The following is a 20,777-nucleotide window of genomic DNA, read 5'->3' as shown; positions in this document are numbered from 1 at the left end:
TATGTAACTGAAATCCAAACTGGACTTGCTTGCTGCATCCAATCTGGGGTTTCCCTCCCCATTTTCTGTCTTTCTCTCTCTCTCTGAACCCTCTTAGGCACCAAATCTCATCCCACTTCGAGATCTCATTGCATTTGAGCAACGGCACAAGCATCATTCTGTGCCCAGTACTTCCTTTCAACAAGACCAAGCCAAACCTATCCAGCTACTAAGAACTGATGTTGAACCATTTGAACTTAGAGATGTGCAGAACAAAAGAAAAAGGCAAGCCAAATTTTTAAAGTGGAACTTCATTTTGACAAACTGGTAACCTGTACCTTCTAGCTTTGACATCAGAGGGAGTGTATTCTCTCAGCAGAGAATAAAATAGCAAATGTTCGTAAAGACACAGCAGAAGTGTATCATTAGGGTATGAGGAGTTCTGCCTCTTAGGAGATTGGTAGAAGATTCACGAGGAAATGTTTTTCATTACACTATCTGTGTTTTAAAATCTTGTTGTCTCCTGCCTGTTTGCTATACACTCTTTATGAAATGCTTCACTCAGTTACATAGTGAATATAAGTAGACTGCTAATATTGTCTGGGCTGCATATTGTCACTGTCATCTTCAAGAAGGAAAGGATTTCAGTGTAATTAAATATGTAGGCTGGGTTTTTTTAATACAGACAGTGATTAACAAAATTCCTGCTGAAGCGGAGATTTTTTTAAATGTTATTTATAACGTATAAAATTTGATCTATGTTGTGTTAATTGATTGCACAAACAGTTGAAACAGTTTGTTTAAGATGCTTACATATTGTTGCTCAGTTCTTATAAAATGCTGATAGAGTGTTCTGGAATAGAATACTTGGTTTCTTTCAGTTATGATGCTTCTGTCATTGTGGAGCAGAGGGTCAAGAGTAGTTTTTAACTTGTAGAGTGAAAACTTGCTATACAAGTAACTGCAGATAGAGTTTAGAATACATTGTAATAGGATCTGTGGAAGTGCTTAAAGCTATAGTTGCTGCCCTATAATCTACTTGTCACATATTAAAGAAGAAGCTACAGTTGCTGTTGTGTAATCTATTTGTCACATAGTAATTGGAAAACTGCAGTGTAATTGAAGTTTGCTTCTTATAGATTCCTTATTGGCATTTTGTGTAGTAATTATTAATTATACACAAGATTTAGATGTGAAATATTATGTGGTTTGTAATACTTAATGTAAATCGTTTATTAGACAATTAATAGATTTTAGTGTAATTAATGGTATTTGTATGGGTTCTATAACATTTTTGTGTAGGTTTCAAGCAGGCAGAAACTGTGATTTGAACTGATCTATGTGCAGCAGCTGTTTATATTTTCCAATCTTTATTTCAGTGTTTATTTCTTAATAGTAATCTTTCCTAGAAAACAACGATAGGTATTGTTATTATTCAAAGCACTTCTTACTCTTTACCTATAATTAATTTATTGACAGTAAAAAGAGGCGTAGTAAGAAACAACTGAAAGAGAAGGATGATAAGAAGAAACCAAGCGTGTCCTTCCGTCCAGACGACTCCATCATCAGTATTAGTGACGCAGCAGTGGCTACTGAATCAGAGACTGGGGTATAGAATTATGGTTTATTCTTAGCCTTTTTCCATTCAAGTATTAGCAGAAAAGAAAGAAGGAGAAAACTATAAACCAAACAATAATATACTTCTCTTCCAGGCTCTACAAACAGTATGCATGTTTTTAATTAATATACTTGCGTTTTCTGTAAACAGGAGACAGATTTTTATAAAGGATGTGAAGGTTGCTATTTTTTTTCCTGGAACATGAACTTGTCTGTTTTGATAGGATATAAGTCTGTAGGTACATTTGTAGTAAATACATACAAAAATGTTAAAAATGAAAAAAGAAAATATATTTTTCCTAGTAGTAATGATAGGACAGGTGACCCAGGCATTTTTCTTTCCATGTGAGCCTGGATGTATGACAACATAAGAGTAAGGATGTGCAGCATTGGAATCTCAGTTTTGTCTCACTCCAGACTCTGAAAAAAGAAAGCCTTCATCAAGCTGGGTTTTGATTAGGCCTTTTTGGTATCTTTTGGGGTTTATCCTTACAAGTACCACATTTCAAGCTAAAACATTACCAGCTGGATCACTACCCAGAGCTGTGTTTCTAGTCCATACCATACTTTCTCTGAGACTTCACTGCAACACAACAGCTGGAGACCCTCACCAGACCTGGAGATGTTCAGGGTACAGCAGGGGTAGGATAAACTCAAAGAGGACTAAGGAATTTGTGTTACTGCATGTCACCGCAAGGTACATAAGAGAATGTTACATAGTCAGTAAATTCCACAAAGTTTGAGTAGATCGGAGAAATTAAAACAGGTTTTGAGAAAAGTAAGTGACAGTTCTATTTTTTTACCCAAATCATTACTCACATGAGGTATATTGGATAGTTATTATCACCAAGAAAGCCTTTAATCGGCACTGGAACTGTTTTTAAAGGTGGTTCTTTTTTTCCTTATATTAGGATCACAAACCAAAATCGACATCTTACGTTCAGGATGGTTTTTTCATGTCAATGGGCAAGTACAAGTCTTTTTAATGCTTTGAGTACTCAAATAAAAAATAATCAAGGAGCATTAGTCTGTTGGAATTCACAGTAAAACTCTACAATAATCCACATATTAAAAAGTAGGATAATGTGGTCTGTGGGCAATAGAGCTTTCTGCCTTAGGGGATCTTTCCCCAGACCTTTCAGGATGTACAACAGGTGTCCAGAATTTTTGGGAGACACTTGTTTTTTTTAGAATTGGTGTGGAGAGAGGTGCAGCATATTTAAGATCTTGCAAAATTATCTGAATATTCAGAATAGTTTTCCCAAGAATTTTAGAAGTATTTTAATTTTTCTTCAGAATGAGTGATAATCTTTTATTTATGTTTATAAACAATAGAGTTAATGAAATAATAACAGTATGTCAAGTTAATTTAATTAGCTGTGGTTGACAGTGATTTCTGTTCATGTGGTTAATCAAAATAATTCTGTAAACATTTCTAATCCTAATTTTTTAATGTATTCTAAAAATATATTATTCTAATATTATTTGCCTGCATATTCCAATTACACAAAATTTAGAGATCTTGTAAAAGAAATTCAATGCATGTGATGTTTCTAGCCTGCAATACGAAGACCAGGCCTGTGGAAAGATTTCCTTCTTTATATATTATGTTAATTCATGACAATATTCAGTTCTGTCACAGGACAAAATGAAATTCATTCTCTGAAATTTGGCCTTAGAGAAATGCAAACTCTGTAGAAACAGCAATAAAGAAATGAAGACATACATGTCATGAATGTTCCTCCCCTCCTTTTAGAATGTAAAGCAGACTGTTACTGTTCAGCATACTAAAATATTTAATTTAAAACCACATATCTAAACTGAATCTTGGTTTTAAGTCAGTGTAACATTGTAAGTGTCAGTTGTTTATTCACGTAAAGTTGCTAGCATGAACTTTTCTTGGAATCATTTGTGAGGTATGCTTAGAGACAAGTTAAAATTATCTGTCATAAATACAAGTAAGAAAATTGGAGCCTATAGTTGTGAGTTAGTATCATTTTTTTCAAAGATGTAAAATTTTTATATCGTTAATAGACACCTATTTTGTATTACCACATTTTAGATGCAATGGATAAAGAAAGTATTACCTCAGCAGATCTACATTATTTGGCTTCTGTAGGAAAAAAACCAGCAGAAACTCAAGATGGAAGTGCTAATACTGACCCAGGTAAGTGCTACATGGGTGATCTACAGAAACCAACTGTTTCTGGTGTTGCTTCTTGATTAGTTGTGCTATTTGATCAGTTTTCAAAATGCAGCAAGTTTGTAAAGGGGACACTGTTTTTTGTGCAGTTTTCTTGTTTCAAAAAGAATTAAATCAGAAAACAAACGAATATAAATTATAAAACAGTAGTTGAAATAATTATAGCTAAAAATATTAAATATTACTGACATAGTTATGTATGAGTCTCCTCATGCTTTCTGTAAGTCAGTTCTGCTGTGACTTTTTCTGAAAGCTTGTTTTAACTTGACTTTATCTAAATGCATTTTAGACAATGCTTCACACTTGAATGAATTTCCTTCCTTTCCTCTTCCCCCACTTTTCTTTGATTGTAAACTGGCAAATCAGAAATGTACACTCAGATAATGTCATTGGTATCTTTTCTGTATGTAAACTCATGCATTCTGGTCCTTATTTTTGTTCCAATCAAGTGCTCAAATCGTATCAGGATTGTGGGATCAGTAGTGGAAAAGAGATTTCCAAAGTTCAAAAAAATGAGCTGGTTGCGTCTGTTCCTGCATCAGGTGTGGCTGCATTTATTGTTTGGGAAGTCTATAAAAGTGTTACTCTTCTGACATGGGTTTTGTACCTGAGACAGCTTAATGCAGGGTGTGGATAAAATGCTAATTTATCTGACTTCTTGAAACCCAATCCCCATTTTGTGGATTTTAGCTTGGTTTTAGTGCCCACTTAATCTTTAGATTTAGTGTAATGTAGACCAAGTGAATTGATCAGTGGAATGTTAAAACAGATCACATGAAATTTAGCTGCAGTAGCATTGTTCCATAAATACATTACATAGATTTCAGTACCCAGCTATTTTCCCTATGGTACCAACAGAGCATACAAATTTTTCCATTATTGTAAAATTTAACAGTGTTTTTCTATTTGAAAATAATTTTACTACATCACATGACTCATTTGCAGATAGTTTTATTAGAGGCTTCCATTTGAGTAATCTAATTTCTTTGGATTAAGTAAAGATGCAGATTATTTTTACCTAAGTAGGAGGGACTTAGATATTAATAGCAATCTAGATGGCATCTTAGTCAAAGCTTTACTTATCTTCTAGAGAATGCAGAGCTGTTTCTTAATAGTTTGAAGTTTTTGCGACTTTAACTGTAAATATAATAGTGACTATTATTATTTCCTTGTAGAATCATCCAGTTCCTCTGAGATACTACTGCCAGGCATGTATTTAAACTTGAGTTTCCCTACTGAAGTGAATGAGAAACCTTTACCATCCCTTCTGTCAGATGCATCTGATTTGGTTAGTGATCTAATGTACATATGGCTTAAATGCATTTTAAGTATACTGTTTGTCTTATGAATTTGGGGTCTTTGTATCTGCATGAGTCAGTTGTGTAATATGGTAGGGAAAATTGTATTTATTTTGTTCCCAAAACAAAAAGCCTATCATCTGCAAATGTCAAGAGGTAAAGGTGAACAATGCACTATAAGCAGCTCATTCAAAACACATACTTTATAATTCTTCATTGTCATGTTGTTTAGCATAAACGGGAATATATCAGTGTGATTGACATTGAAGACAGTGACATCCTTAGCAATTTGCCAACGAAACCTGAGTTTGCAGAAGAGATAGCTGCTTCACAACAGAATGAGAAGCTTGAAATTCCATCTACTGCAAAACTTCATCACAGAGCAGCTTCTGTTACTCATGCAGTTCTACCTGGGGCCCTTGAGAAGCAAGGTAAATCATTTCAGTTTTAAATCCAAGAAAAAGTAACACTCTTTTGTTGTAATACTCCCAGAGAAAATCTGTAGCCTTTTCCCAATTAACCTCATGGTTTTTTAGTTTTAAAGATAAACATTGATACATTTGACTTCTTTTGTAATGATTCTTGCCTTCTAAAACACCCTATTAGGTATGGAACATTTATGCCTAATTACTTGCAGTGTTCAGGTGCTTGTGGCTTATTTAGTGATATTGGTACATTCTTTTTTTTTTTTTTTTTTTAAGATGATGATCAGAAGAATGTGTCAAACAAATTGCAAAAGAAAGAAAAGAAAGATAAGTCAGATTCTGCTACAGATATTGTAACTCGGAACACAGCACATGAAGATGGAGGAATTCTTCCTTCTTCAGGACTTCCATCCAAACTAATTGAAAAAGAATACTTTTCCCCAAAGCAGGAGGAAGTGGTTAAGCAATTACAGATACTAGAGACCATTGCAGAAAATATGGTGCAGGATTTCAGAAATTGCGAAATGGTGAGTGCTAACTGTTGGTTTTTAAACAGTTAATTTTTTCAACTAAAGACAAAACTTCCATTTTGGAAAAATGTGTTCTCAAATATGCTTAGCATCTGTTGAAAGATATTGAGAATAATATTTTATATATATATATATATTGTTTATTATATATTTGTAACATTTTATATAGTATATATAAATATTCTCTATATTATAATACAAATTTTACATATATGTATATACAATGTTCTTTCATATTTAGCACTGAACCTGTTGGCTGACATGGTTGCTTACAATGGACCAAATGTTGGCTAGAATGGTGATGTTATTAGTGAATGGGCAGAACATATTTAATTCTTTTGTAACTGAGTTCAGGCTGAGCCAGAGACTATTTTTGGCAAAGACTTCTGCAGCTGTACCTCTGCAAAATATTGTGTGATTATTTCTGGAACCTGATCCAATTTGTTTCATAAAATATTTGCATTTTTGCCATCTTTATAAATCCAAATATGGATTTTAAATTAAAATAATAATAATTTTAATTATTATTTTAATATTAATTCCATAATATTATTTAATATTATGGAATTAATATTAAAATAAAATTGGGCTGTGAAGGATTTTTTAGGTCTCTTCTAACTCAGGGTATTCTATGATTCACAGAAATGTAAAGATCTTATTGTGTCACTTACACACAATCATTACACTCAGGTGGATTATTTAATCACATTCTTCCTCAAGGTTGTTATTTAAGTCAGATTTTTTAAAAGACTACTGTAGGGAAAAAAAAATCTTGGTATATCCTGTATTTCAGGACCAATGTTTCAGCATTTCATAGCACCTGGGTTTTAAAACTTCTGGGTATCTAGCCAAATCATGAAGAAAACCCCCTTTTCCCCCCTATTTTTTAGTTCATGCTAGTTGGTCTTCCCTTTTGTAACAATTTCTCATGTATTACATGTCAGTTATGAGATTTATTCTTTTTGAGACTATTGCTCAGTAAAATGTCTCACTCCAGGTTAGTTTTAGTTTTTATTTTCTAGTTTGAAACTTTAGACTTATGAAGCTGATGGAAGCATTTTAATATCTGTGGGTTTTAGATAAAATATATGTTGGAAAACTTCAGCTACTTTAAACATAATATGATCGGTAGGAGTAAAACTGTTCAAACAAATAATAGTGTTTATATGTATTTTCCTCAAAGTAAGTATCCAGAAGATTGTAATTCTTACATGAAATTAATCTACTTGAGCTACTTTGATTCTTGAACATTTTTGTTTGTTTTCAGTCAGAAAACTGCATTAAAATGTTCAAAAGATTCTGACAAGAAGAATATATTTAAAGTGGACTTTGCATTAATATCTGTGGTGTAAGTCTCAGAAATACCTTGAAGAAAGTATCATTACCTAGTTTTTGGGTTTCACTTACAGTTAGTGAAGCTGATAGATTCTGAAATGGATGCTGATTCAGACCTTGGTGCTCATCCTGAAGTCTTTGAAGCTACTGGAGTTATTGGTGCTGGTATGTGTCCAATTAACAGAAGGATAATAAACTTGCCATGGAAGTTTATTAATGCAATATTCATCTTAAATAAATTTTAGTTACCATAGACATTTAATGCAATCCCTAAAGGTGTTACTGAAATATGAACCAAAAATACCACAAACAGATAAAATAAAAGGTAGCCAATCTGAGTTATAATATCTACTCTATTGAATTATAATATCTACTGGTCTTACTGAAATCTTACATCAGATTAAATGTTTACTAGAGCGGATGTATTGAATGATTTCTTGTTTATTTAACAAATAACTCTGTAGTACCTACTTATAGCTACTGGCCTGTGCCAAGAACATAGGCTAATCTACTTATGGAGTTAATACAGAGCCAAGTGGTGGAACCAAATCATGGCTATATCTGTAATCATACGTAAGACAACTTTTAAGATATCCTTTAGACTCACGCAGAGCACCTCCTGGTCTGGTCATTTTCTTTGTGTGCTCAGGACTGGTTCACACAGCACAGTCCTGGAAGTGCCTTTCCACAGGAAGGCACAGCTGATCCAGGTCCAGGCTGTTGTAGGTGACAGATGAATTTAAAATGCCACTAATCAAGATACACAAGGGATAGTTTCTGCATTGTGAGGATTCACCATTGGTCTTCACTAAGTACATTTTTTTTTTCCCCCACAGGATCAGAACATCATTTGACAAGCATGATTTTTGAAGATGTTATAGATGACCAAAAGGAGAGCTTCAACTTGAAATATCCTCTGCCCAGTTCTACTACAGTGGATGCACACTCACCTGCCTCTGCAGCCTTGGCTTCTAAGTCTCCCAGTGGCCTGGAGTCACCTTCTGGTATAATCTTTAGTGTATATTTTTCCCCTTTGCATCTTTTAAAAATAAGTAAAACTTTTCTTCATGCTGTAATACTTCCTCATGGCTGTTACACAGAATGTTACATAATGCCAATGAGCTCATTAAATCAGGCACAAGTCTTTCTAGATTGCATTATTTAGAATGGCTTTGTTGATGTGCTCTGATAATGAGTTTATTACATGACATAACAGTATCACTAAGCTTTGAAGACAGTTGAGCAGTGAATCATACTTGCACTCAAATTCACTGTTATTGAAAGAAAATAGTCAGCATTGGCTCTGTTTCTGAAGCCCATCACTGTGTTGATGTGTACTTATTTACCTAAGTGAATATAAATGTCTGTGGTATCACAGAACACTCAAAGCTTCCTCCAAAAGCTGTTTTGATCATCTCTGTCACCTACCTATGTCTAGAGAGGTGACATCTCTGTTAAATCCAGTCTACATCAGCAAAATCAATTGATTTATTTCTCTGTACAGTAACTACTATCTATGTCTTAAAAGATTATTTTATGATGTCTAATCATTTTGAAAACTGAGGGTAAATTTATTTTTGCAATTATGAAGACTGCAGTAGCATTAAAAGGAGGAGGAAAAATCATTCTGCAAGTAACCTATTGCCTGAGGTTAAAAATGCAGTTGTATTGTTTTCTTTGTGTACTGCCTGCATTGCATGCAGTCAGGCTCCCAAAAGTGGTATGTGCTTTGTACATGTGAATGTGCATTTGACAGCCACATTTACAGCAATCTGTCTTAAAAGGTATTAAAACATGGTTCCTGTGTCTGTATACAGCACAAGTGAATCTCAGTACACACGCCCAGTTAAGTTTTGAAAATAGTAATAGAGTTTTCTAAATATAAACTTGGTATTTGCAAGCTAAGAAATCTATAGGTGATACTAAGTTAGAACTATAATTTTTTTGAGATGGAGAGATTAGTTTAGGAGAGGATGCAGTGTTCTTCCTTCCAAGACAACCATACTGGTCTTCAGTTGCATCTTCTAAATTCCAAGCTTCTTCTGAGTACCTGGATTCCTCAAGTAAGTGTCAAGCATTAATTTTCCAAGAAACACTGTATAATTAATTGGAACAGAGTATTTCCAGTTAGTTGATCATGGCAGAAAACTGTCAACAGTGATGATACCTTCCTAGCAAAACTACCCACAAAAGCCAGGAGCTGTTAATTATTGCTTTCTGGAGCCTCTGTGCTCACTTGGCAGTCAATGACGTGTTGTCTCACAGGCTGTTAAGCTTATGTACAATATTCATTTATTTTTAATGTCAAATGTCAGTTGAGGTTGACATGTGTATTTTATCCCACAGGCTGTTTAACATATGTATGATTAGAGTATGTACAAGTGCAAACATATTACTAATAAGGATTGTTTCTGTTTCAGGTTCTCACATGTGCAGAGATACATGTCCTGGGTATGTATTTTGAGACTGGTATTATTGACAGTTTACCAAAAGGGTGAATATCAGCGTGGAATCATCACTTTATAAAAATCAAGGCATTCATTTTCAAACTTAATAAAACCCCTTTTGTTAGCTAATTTCAGGCATTTACTCTGACTTTTGTGGTGCCTGTTAGATTTACTTCATGCAAAAGCTCTAGAAGCATTCGAAGTTGTTTTCTAATTAAAAGTATTGGAGCTCTTAATGTAGATGGTGCTTTTGTCTGTGTGCATTTGTTATTTCTTCTATTTACAAACCACTTTTTCAGCAAAATACATGAAACTGATGTGGGTAGTTTTCCGTGAAGGCCAGCTATCACCAGAAAGTTTTTAAAGTCTTACTGTGTGAAAAGTGTAAAGCAACAGACTTAAGATTTCAAAACTGGAAAGAGCCTATGCATTAAATAAAATGGTCTGACATATATATTTTTACTTTTAGCTACTGTTAGTCTTCTGGATCCAGTAGAAAAGGAGTAGCTGGTTTCTTTTCTTCCCGGTCATTCTGCTCCATTACCCATCTGTATTGCTTTGCTTGAAGCATAGCAGTAAACTGAATGCTTTATCCTATTTTTCTAGTATTTTAAGTGGAACTGGTTGTTGTGACTGAAGTGGATTAGGAAGTGAGTACATAAGGTGGAGTATGGGTGTGAGGCAAAACTTTAGCAGACACTGATAGCTTGTAGTCCTAAACTATGAGATTTGGTTTTTACTGGGAGCAACTGATTGAAAGAGAGGAAGAAAATGGGAAGAATTTAGGTGAAGCTGTACTCTTCATGGACACTGATTCTTGCTCAAAAGGTCATTGAGATTTGGGTACCAAATCTGGTAGCTCCCTATAACCTTATCTCCTCATGGGCAGCAATACAAACCCTGTGGTGGTCCTGGCTGCCAGGCTCAGCCTCCTGTGGGCCAGCCATGTTCACACACCACAGCAGAGCCCAAGCATTTCAGTTGTGGATCATCCTTCTGTTGTGACAATCAGGTCTTGCTCCCTCTGTCCTCATCAAAGCTCCTTCTGTCCTCACTCAAGTGTACTAACCCAGTGGAGATGTGGGGAAACAATATTCAGTCCAAAGGCTCTATGTAAAACAGCCTGGATATTGTTGTTTTAAGTATAAAAGGAAGGGGTTTAGCTTGTTGTTTTTACAGGAATGTTCAACATTAATTTAGTAACAGCTTTTTCCCCTACCTAACATCAAGCTCTTTAGAAGATCTCCTGCAAATTACTGGTCCAAGTGATATTACTGATGCAGTGAATCACTGTGTGGTGGAAAGTGACACCTCTCTGCTGGAACTGGGGTTTGCAAGAACACAGGCTAAGAAAACCTTTAGGTAATACCATGGCTGGTTTTTGTTGTGTGTTGCTTAAATCATTTTAACCCTGGTTATTCTTGTAGTTCACACCCTGTAAGCAATGGAAGCAAGTATGTGGTTTGATGTTAATGGGACTAGAATTAGGGCTTTTAATCGCCATAAATCTACTAGTCATTATTGTCAAATGTACTAATTCTAGTATTCTGGTTTTGAAATTCTTCCCTTCCCATTTGCTTTTTCCTTTCTCTGCTAGGTATAGGCTGGAGCACAACTGTTTTTATACAGCAGATGCAATTCAGACCTTCAGGTATTTTAAAGCAGTTCTGAAAGACAGAACAGAAGTTTCCTGCCAGTGTCACAGCAGCTTCAGAAACTTCCAGCCCAAGATTCTAGCTTGTCATGCTCCCCTCTCTGCTGGGGATTTCTACACCTTCCTGACTGGCAGTTATAAAATCAGCTGTGTTCTTTCCTGAGAGAGGTCAAAGTGACAGCTGTTTCCTACTGCAGTTTGTGATATCAATTGCTGACAAGGCAAAATAATACAGCTCTTCAGGTCACCAGTCTGCTGCTTTGGTGATACAGTTCCTACCAGTTTAAGCTCTAGTTCTATTATCTGAATGTAGTGATAAGTGAAAGAAAAATTTTAGGAGATGTCTTGGAAATTACTTGTTTACCAGGATTTTATGTAGTAGAATTTTACAAAAGAAAACTTCCCCTCTTGTTCATTACTTATGCTTCCAGCTGTGTCAGAATTATAAAGGATTTTCAATATTTTTTGTTATAGCATGTAGTTGCCATTGTTTACGATTTATGTGCTAGATTATTTCCTGTTTACATCTGCCCTCAGGGTTCTTGATTCTGCTTCTGGGCATTCTCAAAGAACAGAAAATGAAAGGAAAGAGATACAAGCATGGATGAAAAGAAAGCAAAAGGAAAGAATGAGAGAATATTTGAAGAAAATGGATGAACAAAGACAGAAAGAACATCAACCATTCAACCCGAGAAAGAATGTGGTAAGAATAACAGGTGTATTGAAGAGTAACTGTTACTTATTATACAAGTGTTGATTATTCAGGTTAGATAATATAAAGGCTGGGAGTGGTTGGGTTTTTTCTTTTTCCTATTGTAATGTAGGGTTTCTACATGTATGATTTCATTTTACTGGAGCTGGCCATAATTGTGTCAGGTAAGTATCTACACCTGTGTTCTTCACAGACTGCAGTGGTGACCATTGGCTGCAGGTATATTACAAAGTAATGCAGGTGGCCCTGAACTGTAATGGATACAGCTGCAACATTCACTGATGAGAGATGTGTTTTCCAGGGAGTGATAGCTCCAGCAGTTCTTTAGATGTGTTTACACCTTGTTTCGTCTTCCCACAAGCCTCTCAGAGAATTTGAAAAGTGGGGTTCAGATGCCAGCATCCTTTACAAACATGGCAGGATACCGAGGGCAGCTGTCACTGTCATTCACCACACAGGGGTGCATGCAAAAATCATAAGGGGTCAGCAGAGACGCTAGAATATCTTATAGATATAAATATCTATTCTGTAGATAGAATATAGAATAAATAAATATAGATATCTATTTTATATCTTATGAAGATATATTCTATATCTTATGAAATTTTTTGTTGAAGGCTGATTCCAATGAACAGTCCACTCACAGAATTGTTTACATGCTTAATTTAATTAGTAAAAACACATTTATGCCTGATCTGGAAATTTTTCTGTGCTGGAAATACTAGAAAATTTTAAAAACCATACAAAAGCAGTTCAGAAGACATTTTCCAATCAGTATTAACTCTTAAAATATGCATTTGCCATCTAGATGCCTTCAGGACCCTGCTCAGTCACAGGAAGCTCTAGAGTTACAGGAGATGACAACACCAAATATATTCCTATACTTTCTACTTACTGAATTTAGGATATGCTGTAAATACTTCCAGGCTGAAGCTCTACTTTTTTTAACTCCAAGCAGCAATTTTGTAACATACACAAGTTCCCTGTGATTAAATAATTCCATTGTATTCACTTTCAGAAAGAGTAACAGATCTATGTGAAATGAAGTATTTCTCCTGAAAGATTAAATAATCTTTTTGAACTGACCTGGGATGTTCTTCTGCACATGTGTGGAGAGAAGTGATTTAAGAAAAATGGGTCCTGCTTATCTACTTTCCTGTGTTGTCAGCCCATTAATATACACTTGATGCTTTTGCTATGGGTTTTTCTCCTGAAATCATTAGTGGAGGGATTCCCAGCTTTCAGTGGATGGTTTGAGTTTGGTTTAAAGAAGAATTAAAGACTTCAAATTGTACTCGAGCAAACACAGGTCAAAGTGCAACCTTGTCTGGTTTTACGTATCAGGACACGTCACTGATTTTTTGGAAACTGGAGGTGAAGTCATGTGGAACTTTGACCTTGACTGTGAGGACATCTCTTTAGGAATGTTAATATTTTAAGCATATGAGATATGGAAGATGTGACTGGAGGATTTCTGCGTATTTTTTGAGACTGGAAAGTTAGAGACAGTCTTACTTGAATTTCCTGGCAGGGCAATATGCTTTCATATTGGTTTTTTTGGTTTTTTTTTTTCTTTTTTTTTTTTAAGAGTTTCTTAAGCAGTAACTTTCAAGTCAAGTAAGTACATTTTAAGAGTGAGAGCGTGGAATGAGACCGTAGTACATAATTAGCTAAAGATTTTTATACTTTCTTAAACAGCATCATAAACCTACTTCAAAGGATATTAGAGCCTTCCAGAAGAAGAGAGAAGAAAAAGACAGGTAAGTTGCTTTTAAATCCTTATTTTTATATTAGTTTTCCAGTCCTTAGAAAGATGTAGAGATAGTTTTAACTATATTGCTTATGAAACTTCAGATATGAATGAAATTTCAACCAAAAGCTTAAATAATTCATGTTTCCTTTGCCATTTAGGAAAACTCTGAACAATTTTATCCTTTGACTATATTTGTTGCTTTCCAAATATCATTGTTTGTTTTCTTTCCCCAACAATTACTCATTCATTCTTTCAAGCCCTTCGGTAAGAAATGTTCTAACTGTTTGCTAATGATCTCTTAAAAGGCTTAGTATATTTTCTGTGCAATCTTGTAAAAAATGTTCTTCATGTAGCCTTACAGGACTCACAAGCCAGCTGTAGTGAAATGAGTGACAGCATGAGATTATGTGTAAAATTATTTCTCCACAGAGCCATGTTGTTTGAGCACTACAGAATCAGAGTATCACAGGCACTTTCTCTGGTGAATGAAATGTTATCTGAAACAGTGGCATCACGAGCAAGTGATCACAGGACATTGTCCAGCACAAGATCAGCTCAAGCTTACAGAAGGAAGAAGGTGGCATCTAGTACAGGGTAACGCTCTAAGCATTAAACCTGCTCTGTTCCACTGGTGTCTTTACTACCCTACAAATTTTGTAGCAAGTTTAGACAGGAATAGTTTGAGAGAAAAGTCATACGCTGGTGGAATCAAAGATACAATTTGTCTGTATCAGAGGACTCTGAAGTCCGTGTTCCAGGCTTGTTAAAACCAGTAGTGCAAATCTTGGAGGGAGCCTTAAAAATGCCTTTTGGAGCACCGAATAAGCCAACCCAGGAGTTGGGCTGTAAGCCAGTGTCCTAACCCATTCCACTCAATATCAGTTCCTTTACAGTAAGGTTGGTTAAACACTGGAACAGGCTGCCCAGGGAGATGGTGGAGTCACCATTCCTGGAGGTGTGACTGGGCATGACACTCAGTGCCAGGGTCTGGTTGACTGGCTTGTAATTCCATCAGAAGTTGTACTTGATCTTGGAGGGCCCTCTGCAACCTTAGAGATTCTTTGAATTCCACTGGACTATAACCAGCAATAATAGGCCTGAAGAGCATCTAACAACAAGCCAGAAGCAAATAAAAATTCTGCTGTGCAAACTCTAGACTTGTTCTCTTTCTTGTTAATTTTCCATTACTTAGGATTTTACTTGTTCTTACTTTCACACTTTGTTTCCTTTTGAGATGAGGGTATCTGAGTATTATGAACTGATATATTTACTCAGTTTGATGGCATTAATGCTACATGTGTGTGTATATATGTAATACAGGTGTATATTACACTGTAGTTTATCTTCTTATAGATACAATTTTATGCTTTTCAGAATAATATGGAGAATTTTGTACTTACTGGGTAATCCTTTAATTTAATACTTCTGCTTCTCTTTTTCAGTACAGTATCTTTTTTAGTTACAGTTCCAGGATACAACATTAAACTGAATGTAGTCAGTGCTGTGCAGAGCCTGCTGGTGGTGTTCAAGGGAAGTTTAAGTGCATTAGCCCAGACAGAATCAGACATGCTAAGGAACATCATGCAGCAATCCACTTAGGAGTGGAAGGAACTACTAACTAAAAAGTTTTGTTGGACTTAAAGGGGCTCTCTGTAAAGCCACTTTGATGTGTCTTCACTGTGATTGCAGCAGTTCTGATTCTGGTGAAGCTTACTGGCCCCACAAGCAGTGTGTGATGCTGGTTCTCAGCTAAGTGAGCTGATTGTGATTTCTCTGGCTTTTATGTCTCTTCTGCATGTGCCCTGTGAGGCCTGTGAGTTGTGTGGAGGAATGGTATATGGTACACAGTAGCAAGTATTTAATATTTGTTGTGTCGGTCTTTTTGTCTTGTTGTAGAGGGCATCTGAACAGTCCTGTTCTGGCAGAAAGGAGCAGAAGTGCTGCCAAATCTGGTTTTGGTCAAAAAGTACAAGATTTCACCCCAGCTCTTGGTTTTACACAGTCCAGGGGTAAGAATGGAACTTTTAATAAAGGCACATATTGAAGATGATCTTCAGGTGACTCCTGGATTTTTGGGAGGGATATCTGTGTAAAAAAACAGATTTATAGTCCTGAATGTTTCCTGTCCTGAGGCTTTTGCAATTCTGCTGCTATTGTTTTGCTAAGTGATGAGAGTTACTTTTTCTTATCACTTCTCTTTAAATCCAACATACCATAAATTGCCATAGCAAGAGTACTGTGTAATCCAGGCAGCAAACTTGCAGATGAAAATTTCTAAGCATCTTTAAGTATATTTGATCTGCTGCTTACTTTGTCTTTACAGGAAATGCCTGTATTCAGAAAAGTACCTCCAGAAGAAGACTGAGAAATGGTACAAACTGTCCTGTTAAGTCTAGATGCTGTAAGTTACACAGAACAATGATGTAGTGCTACATAATACAGGGAGGGAATAAGATGCAGATACAGCATTTGTTTAGAAGAATAAAATTCCTAATTTTTTCCCCACTTAATAATATTTTTAATTAGAAACTTGTGAAATATCACCTCTCTTTATTTTCTGAACACTTTTAGCCAGTTGACAGTTTCAAGATTACTGAAATAAGTGTGCTTGATTTTGGTGAATTCCTGAAACTCATGTTTTGAAATCACAAGGGACAGAGGCTTTGAGTTTTATCTTTCATTTCAAACCCACAGAGAGAAAGTTAATTAGCAGACCAGGACACAAGAATTATGCCTCTCCCTTACCTTTCTATGCCAATTACTTTCCAAGCTCATTAAAATAGGAATTGTCTTTGTTATCCCTCTGTACAATATCTACGTAATATATCGTTTTGTCATAATGTTAGCATGGAAAAATTTGACTAAGCTTAACAAAAATCCTCTTTGGATTTTAGTGGTACTTTTTCCCATGTCTGTCTTTGTAGGTCTGGATCCTCAGAAGATTGTTCCTAATCAAATTCTTTAGCAGATACAGTACTTGTTAACAGCAGCAGAATTTCTGATCAAAAAATGAGAAGTGAATCACTCTGAGACTTAGGAAATACTGTAGCCTGATTCTATTCTGCCTTACACCATAATTATACTATTGGCATAATTTGGACAGTCAAAGGTCAATGTATTTGACTTGGCAGTATAGGAAATTGAGAGAAGTAATAATAAGCAGAAAGGCACTTTTCCTGAATCTGCTCTACTCGTGTGGAAAAGTAATTTTTCTCTATTCCGTATATTTACTTTTTAAACTCTATATTGAGGCTGATCTTTCTCTGATTTCCTGGCACCCTTTTGTATCTGTTTTTCCAGTATATCACATCACTGCTAAGGGTTTCATCAAAGTTCATCACTGCTAAGGGTTTCATGTCTTCTGAAGAGGCACAAATTCAGAATTAATTTAGTTTAGTCCTCTGCCAAATAAGAAGCAATGTGCTTTTGGTGGGGGACAGCACCACAGAGCCTGGATGCTGTAGGCACCATGCATAGTCCTGTTCCACATTGTGTTCTGCCAAGGGAGGGCAGTTCATATCATGAGACTGGAAGGAACCAGCAGCCTTTTCTCACCATAAACCCACATCAGTTCTAGATAACAGAGCTTGCTGTTTACACACAGCTTCAGTTCCTAGAACCTGAAGCTTCTATTCTTGAAGGAGTTTCAAGAGATTGAGATGAAAAGTGCAAGAAGTGTTACCGTGCTATGGTTGGCCTGTTTTCTCCTCAGCTGCTGAGTGCAGAGTCAGCAGAAGCTCAGCACAAAAGCTTCCTCAAGTTACCACTGCAGTTCAGACAGAAGGTGTTGCTCCTGACACTGATCGAGACGTGGTGAGTCCTTGGACTGTGCCTGATGATATCCAAAGAATACTTCAAGATACTCATGACTCCATGTTCCAGGTAGAGTACCTGTTATTCTATGAACTATTTGATACTTGCCACTTAACATTTTGTTTACTTCTGCTTTATTTAAAATGCGGTTCTCTATTCAAAATATGTGGGTCAGATAGATACAGACAGTCATAAATGATGGGGCTTCAGCAGAACCATGTTATTTTTTTTTTTTGCAAGTGCAGTTTTGTGAGCCGTGAAATGGAATGTTCTTTTTAACAACTGTAGAGACACGTTGCCTGCCCAAGCAACAGACACCATTGGGAGGGCATTAATAGAAAAATAGATTGCATTTGTTGCAGAATAATCAGACCCGTAACTGGATTTGGACATGTTTTAAAAGAGTGGGATAATTTCTGCTGTCCACGAATGAAGCACAATGATCAGTTCATCTTCTCTTTCCCCAACAGGCCTCTGCAGTGCATAGCATGAGTTTCTCTCCTCTTGGCAGTATCGACACCGACAGTCTTTCTGAAAGCACAGGGAGCATCCTCAGCAAGCTGGACTGGAATGCAGTTGAGGCTATGATAGCAGATGTGGAGGATGAATGAATAGTTCTCAGCCACTGTGCTCTTCCAAATAGTTGCTGGTGTTTGGGTTTTGTTTTTTAAAATTAGTAATTGTTCTACTTAAAATGGATTGAGGCCTGTATTGGTTTCCTTCTTAAGCAGCATGGAAACTCTCACTATTTCCAGCCTTGCCTAGATGAAGCCGCATTCCTTAAAAAGTACTTTTCCTTCCATATGTGATGCGGTCCTTTTGCTCTGGCTGGTTTTCTCCGGCTAGCCCACACCCTTCAGGATCGCACCAGGAGCGGCCGCCTCCGAATCTCTTCCAAGATTTCTCTGGGTGGCAGTGTGCACAGGTGTCCACAGCCCTCTGTGGCACCAGTGGGTTCTAGGCAAAGGGCAGAAAAGGTCCTCCCACACCGAGGATTGAGACAAAGGAAGCGAGAGAGGCCACTTGTTTGGGTTCCAAGAGGCTTTATTCTCCAGGAGGTTCCAGGGACAAAATGAGCGAGGTTTGATGGGAGAACATCTGCTTTTAAGGAGGGGAGGATCAAGGGAAGGATACAGCTCTTGGCCAGTGGCCAAACAGCAGGGGAGGGAGTATAGGGTAGAAGTATAGGGTAGGAATTGACCAATAAGAGATAGGGTGGGGAGGGAACAGGCTTGGCTTACCAATGGGTTTCTGAGAAAAGGATGATGGGCAGGGAAGATTCCAGAACAAGGGGTGTACATTCCCTTGACTGATAGGGGATGGGGTGGTGCTTTAAGGACAAATAAGGAGACAGGGGAGGTATCAGGGAGATTGGCATGGGGATTGACACTTCAATGGCAGGAAAAACTGGGATAAGCAACTTCAGGGACAGGCCATCCAGAGAGCAGAACAGGGTACATGGGACATACCATTATAAACTTACAATGCCAATACCTAAAACAAACCAACAGATCAAACTGTAAGAAACCAACTACCACACATATGTCTTCAGGTCAAGAAGAACTAAATATAGTTGGTAAAGTCTGACCCATAGTCTTAAACAGATCTGGGTCAGGTGCTTTATATAGAAACATATATAAAACACAAAAAAATGTTATTTTAAGAGCAGTGTACAACTGTTTTACTTTTGCATTTAATATTTAACATTATTATGAAGTTATTTTTGTAACATAAGGGTTGTGATAAACAGGTTTAATAAAAGTGATTTTATTTGTTTCTACTGTAAATGATTTACACATGCAGCACTCTTAATTATTGCTGTGTACCACTAGGGCTCTATGTGCACCATCCTCATATTTTAAAGTTGTGCAGTAGTTTGAGAAATCTTAGAAGAGTCTGAGTGATTGATAGAGGTACAAATAGTCAGAAATGAAAATGAAAAAGAGACCTTTATTAGGAAAGTCAGGCAGCAGTGTGAGACACAAAGGGCAAGTACTTACTGGGGTAAAAACAATATTGCTGTTCCTCCATCTGCGGATGCTGCTGTTTAGAGCTCCTCCAGCACCCCCAGCGGTTTGTAGAAAAATTTCCCCTGTGCTCCGTGATCATCTAGTAGTTGTGATGTCTGAACTATGGTGACTTTTTCCCAACAGCTGTAGTTTCTATTTTGTAGTGAAGAAATATTAATTTTTCATGGAAGTCAAAGGTGTATTAATTTCCAGTGGTTAATTATTGTCATCCCAAACTGTAATTGTTAAAAACCCTAAAAATGTCATGTTTCCAAGTGAAGCTGCATCTTGGCAAACATAAAAAAATAAGATTCAGATGGAGACTGTTACAGGATTACACACGTGCTGGGATAGAGCTGACAGTTCCTCTAGACTCAGAGGTCCAGACTACCCATGTTTTTTTTTAGCAGTCCTCAAAATCTGCATCAGCTTTTCTCAGAGGATTGACCAGAGTGTGAAACTCAGGATTGGGTTTGATCATCTTCAATGAAAGGGGTCAGTGCCTTCAAAGAGCCAATCCAAGTATGAAACTATGACTTTACCCAAAGTGTAATACTGTGTTTTTCAGAGTGGCAGCAAACAAATAATCAGGAAGTACTTTCTGTTCCTGGTGGAAAAATACTGTGAAAAATACTGGTTTAGCCAAGAGTGGAAGTCTTGTTATGCCTACAGCCATCTGTGAGAAGGAAGAGAAAGCAGTCAGTCCATTTCATTTTAACAGTGGTAAAGGAAATACTTTCTTGATGTGCCTCCAGATCCACAGCATCACAAATCATTAACACAAGGGCAGGGAGGCAGTTCAAAGACCTCCCAGTCGGGATGTCAGCACTGAACTCGCACTTTGCCTGAGCTGTGACAACAGCAGAGCCTGGGTATGCAAAGCTGCTTCTGAGAGCCACAGCAGTGAGAAAAAGCACTTGGGACATGTGAGAAGATCAGCAAGAGTGATTTCTTAACCAAGCTGCTTCCATGGACTCGCAATTTTTTTTTTTCAATTTCTCT

The 20,777-nt window shown here is 36.7% G+C and overlaps 1 protein-coding gene and 1 long non-coding RNA gene across 2 annotated transcripts in view; one reads left to right on the top strand and one right to left on the bottom strand.

The window, feature by feature from the left end:
* Nucleotides 1-18,377, top strand: part of CPLANE1 (ciliogenesis and planar polarity effector complex subunit 1) — a 57,945-nt gene extending 39,568 nt beyond the window's left edge. The window contains exons 34-53 of the mRNA XM_068177054.1: nt 98-264; nt 1,459-1,588; nt 2,508-2,562; nt 3,659-3,763; nt 4,249-4,341; nt 4,975-5,087; nt 5,330-5,528; nt 5,799-6,049; nt 7,462-7,552; nt 8,224-8,391; nt 9,337-9,450; nt 9,808-9,838; nt 11,065-11,196; nt 12,026-12,191; nt 13,899-13,960; nt 14,383-14,547; nt 15,850-15,962; nt 16,277-16,354; nt 17,666-17,835; nt 18,237-18,377. Of these exons, the coding sequence (XP_068033155.1) occupies nt 98-264; nt 1,459-1,588; nt 2,508-2,562; nt 3,659-3,763; nt 4,249-4,341; nt 4,975-5,087; nt 5,330-5,528; nt 5,799-6,049; nt 7,462-7,552; nt 8,224-8,391; nt 9,337-9,450; nt 9,808-9,838; nt 11,065-11,196; nt 12,026-12,191; nt 13,899-13,960; nt 14,383-14,547; nt 15,850-15,962; nt 16,277-16,354; nt 17,666-17,835; nt 18,237-18,377 (2,544 nt within the window). The remainder of the gene's footprint in view (nt 1-97; nt 265-1,458; nt 1,589-2,507; nt 2,563-3,658; nt 3,764-4,248; nt 4,342-4,974; nt 5,088-5,329; nt 5,529-5,798; nt 6,050-7,461; nt 7,553-8,223; nt 8,392-9,336; nt 9,451-9,807; nt 9,839-11,064; nt 11,197-12,025; nt 12,192-13,898; nt 13,961-14,382; nt 14,548-15,849; nt 15,963-16,276; nt 16,355-17,665; nt 17,836-18,236) is intronic.
* On the bottom strand, nt 18,235-20,400 carry LOC137465195 (uncharacterized). The gene is made up of 2 exons (XR_010994588.1): nt 19,302-20,400; nt 18,235-18,562 (listed from the first exon to the last, which is right to left on the bottom strand). It is a non-coding gene; the product is annotated as an uncharacterized lncRNA (long non-coding RNA).
* Nucleotides 20,401-20,777: the final 377 nt, after the last annotated feature.

This window comes from Anomalospiza imberbis, chromosome Z (genome assembly GCF_031753505.1).
Source record: "Anomalospiza imberbis isolate Cuckoo-Finch-1a 21T00152 chromosome Z, ASM3175350v1, whole genome shotgun sequence".
NCBI lineage: Eukaryota > Metazoa > Chordata > Aves > Passeriformes > Viduidae > Anomalospiza > Anomalospiza imberbis.
This window is presented reverse-complemented; position numbering and strand designations above follow the sequence as displayed.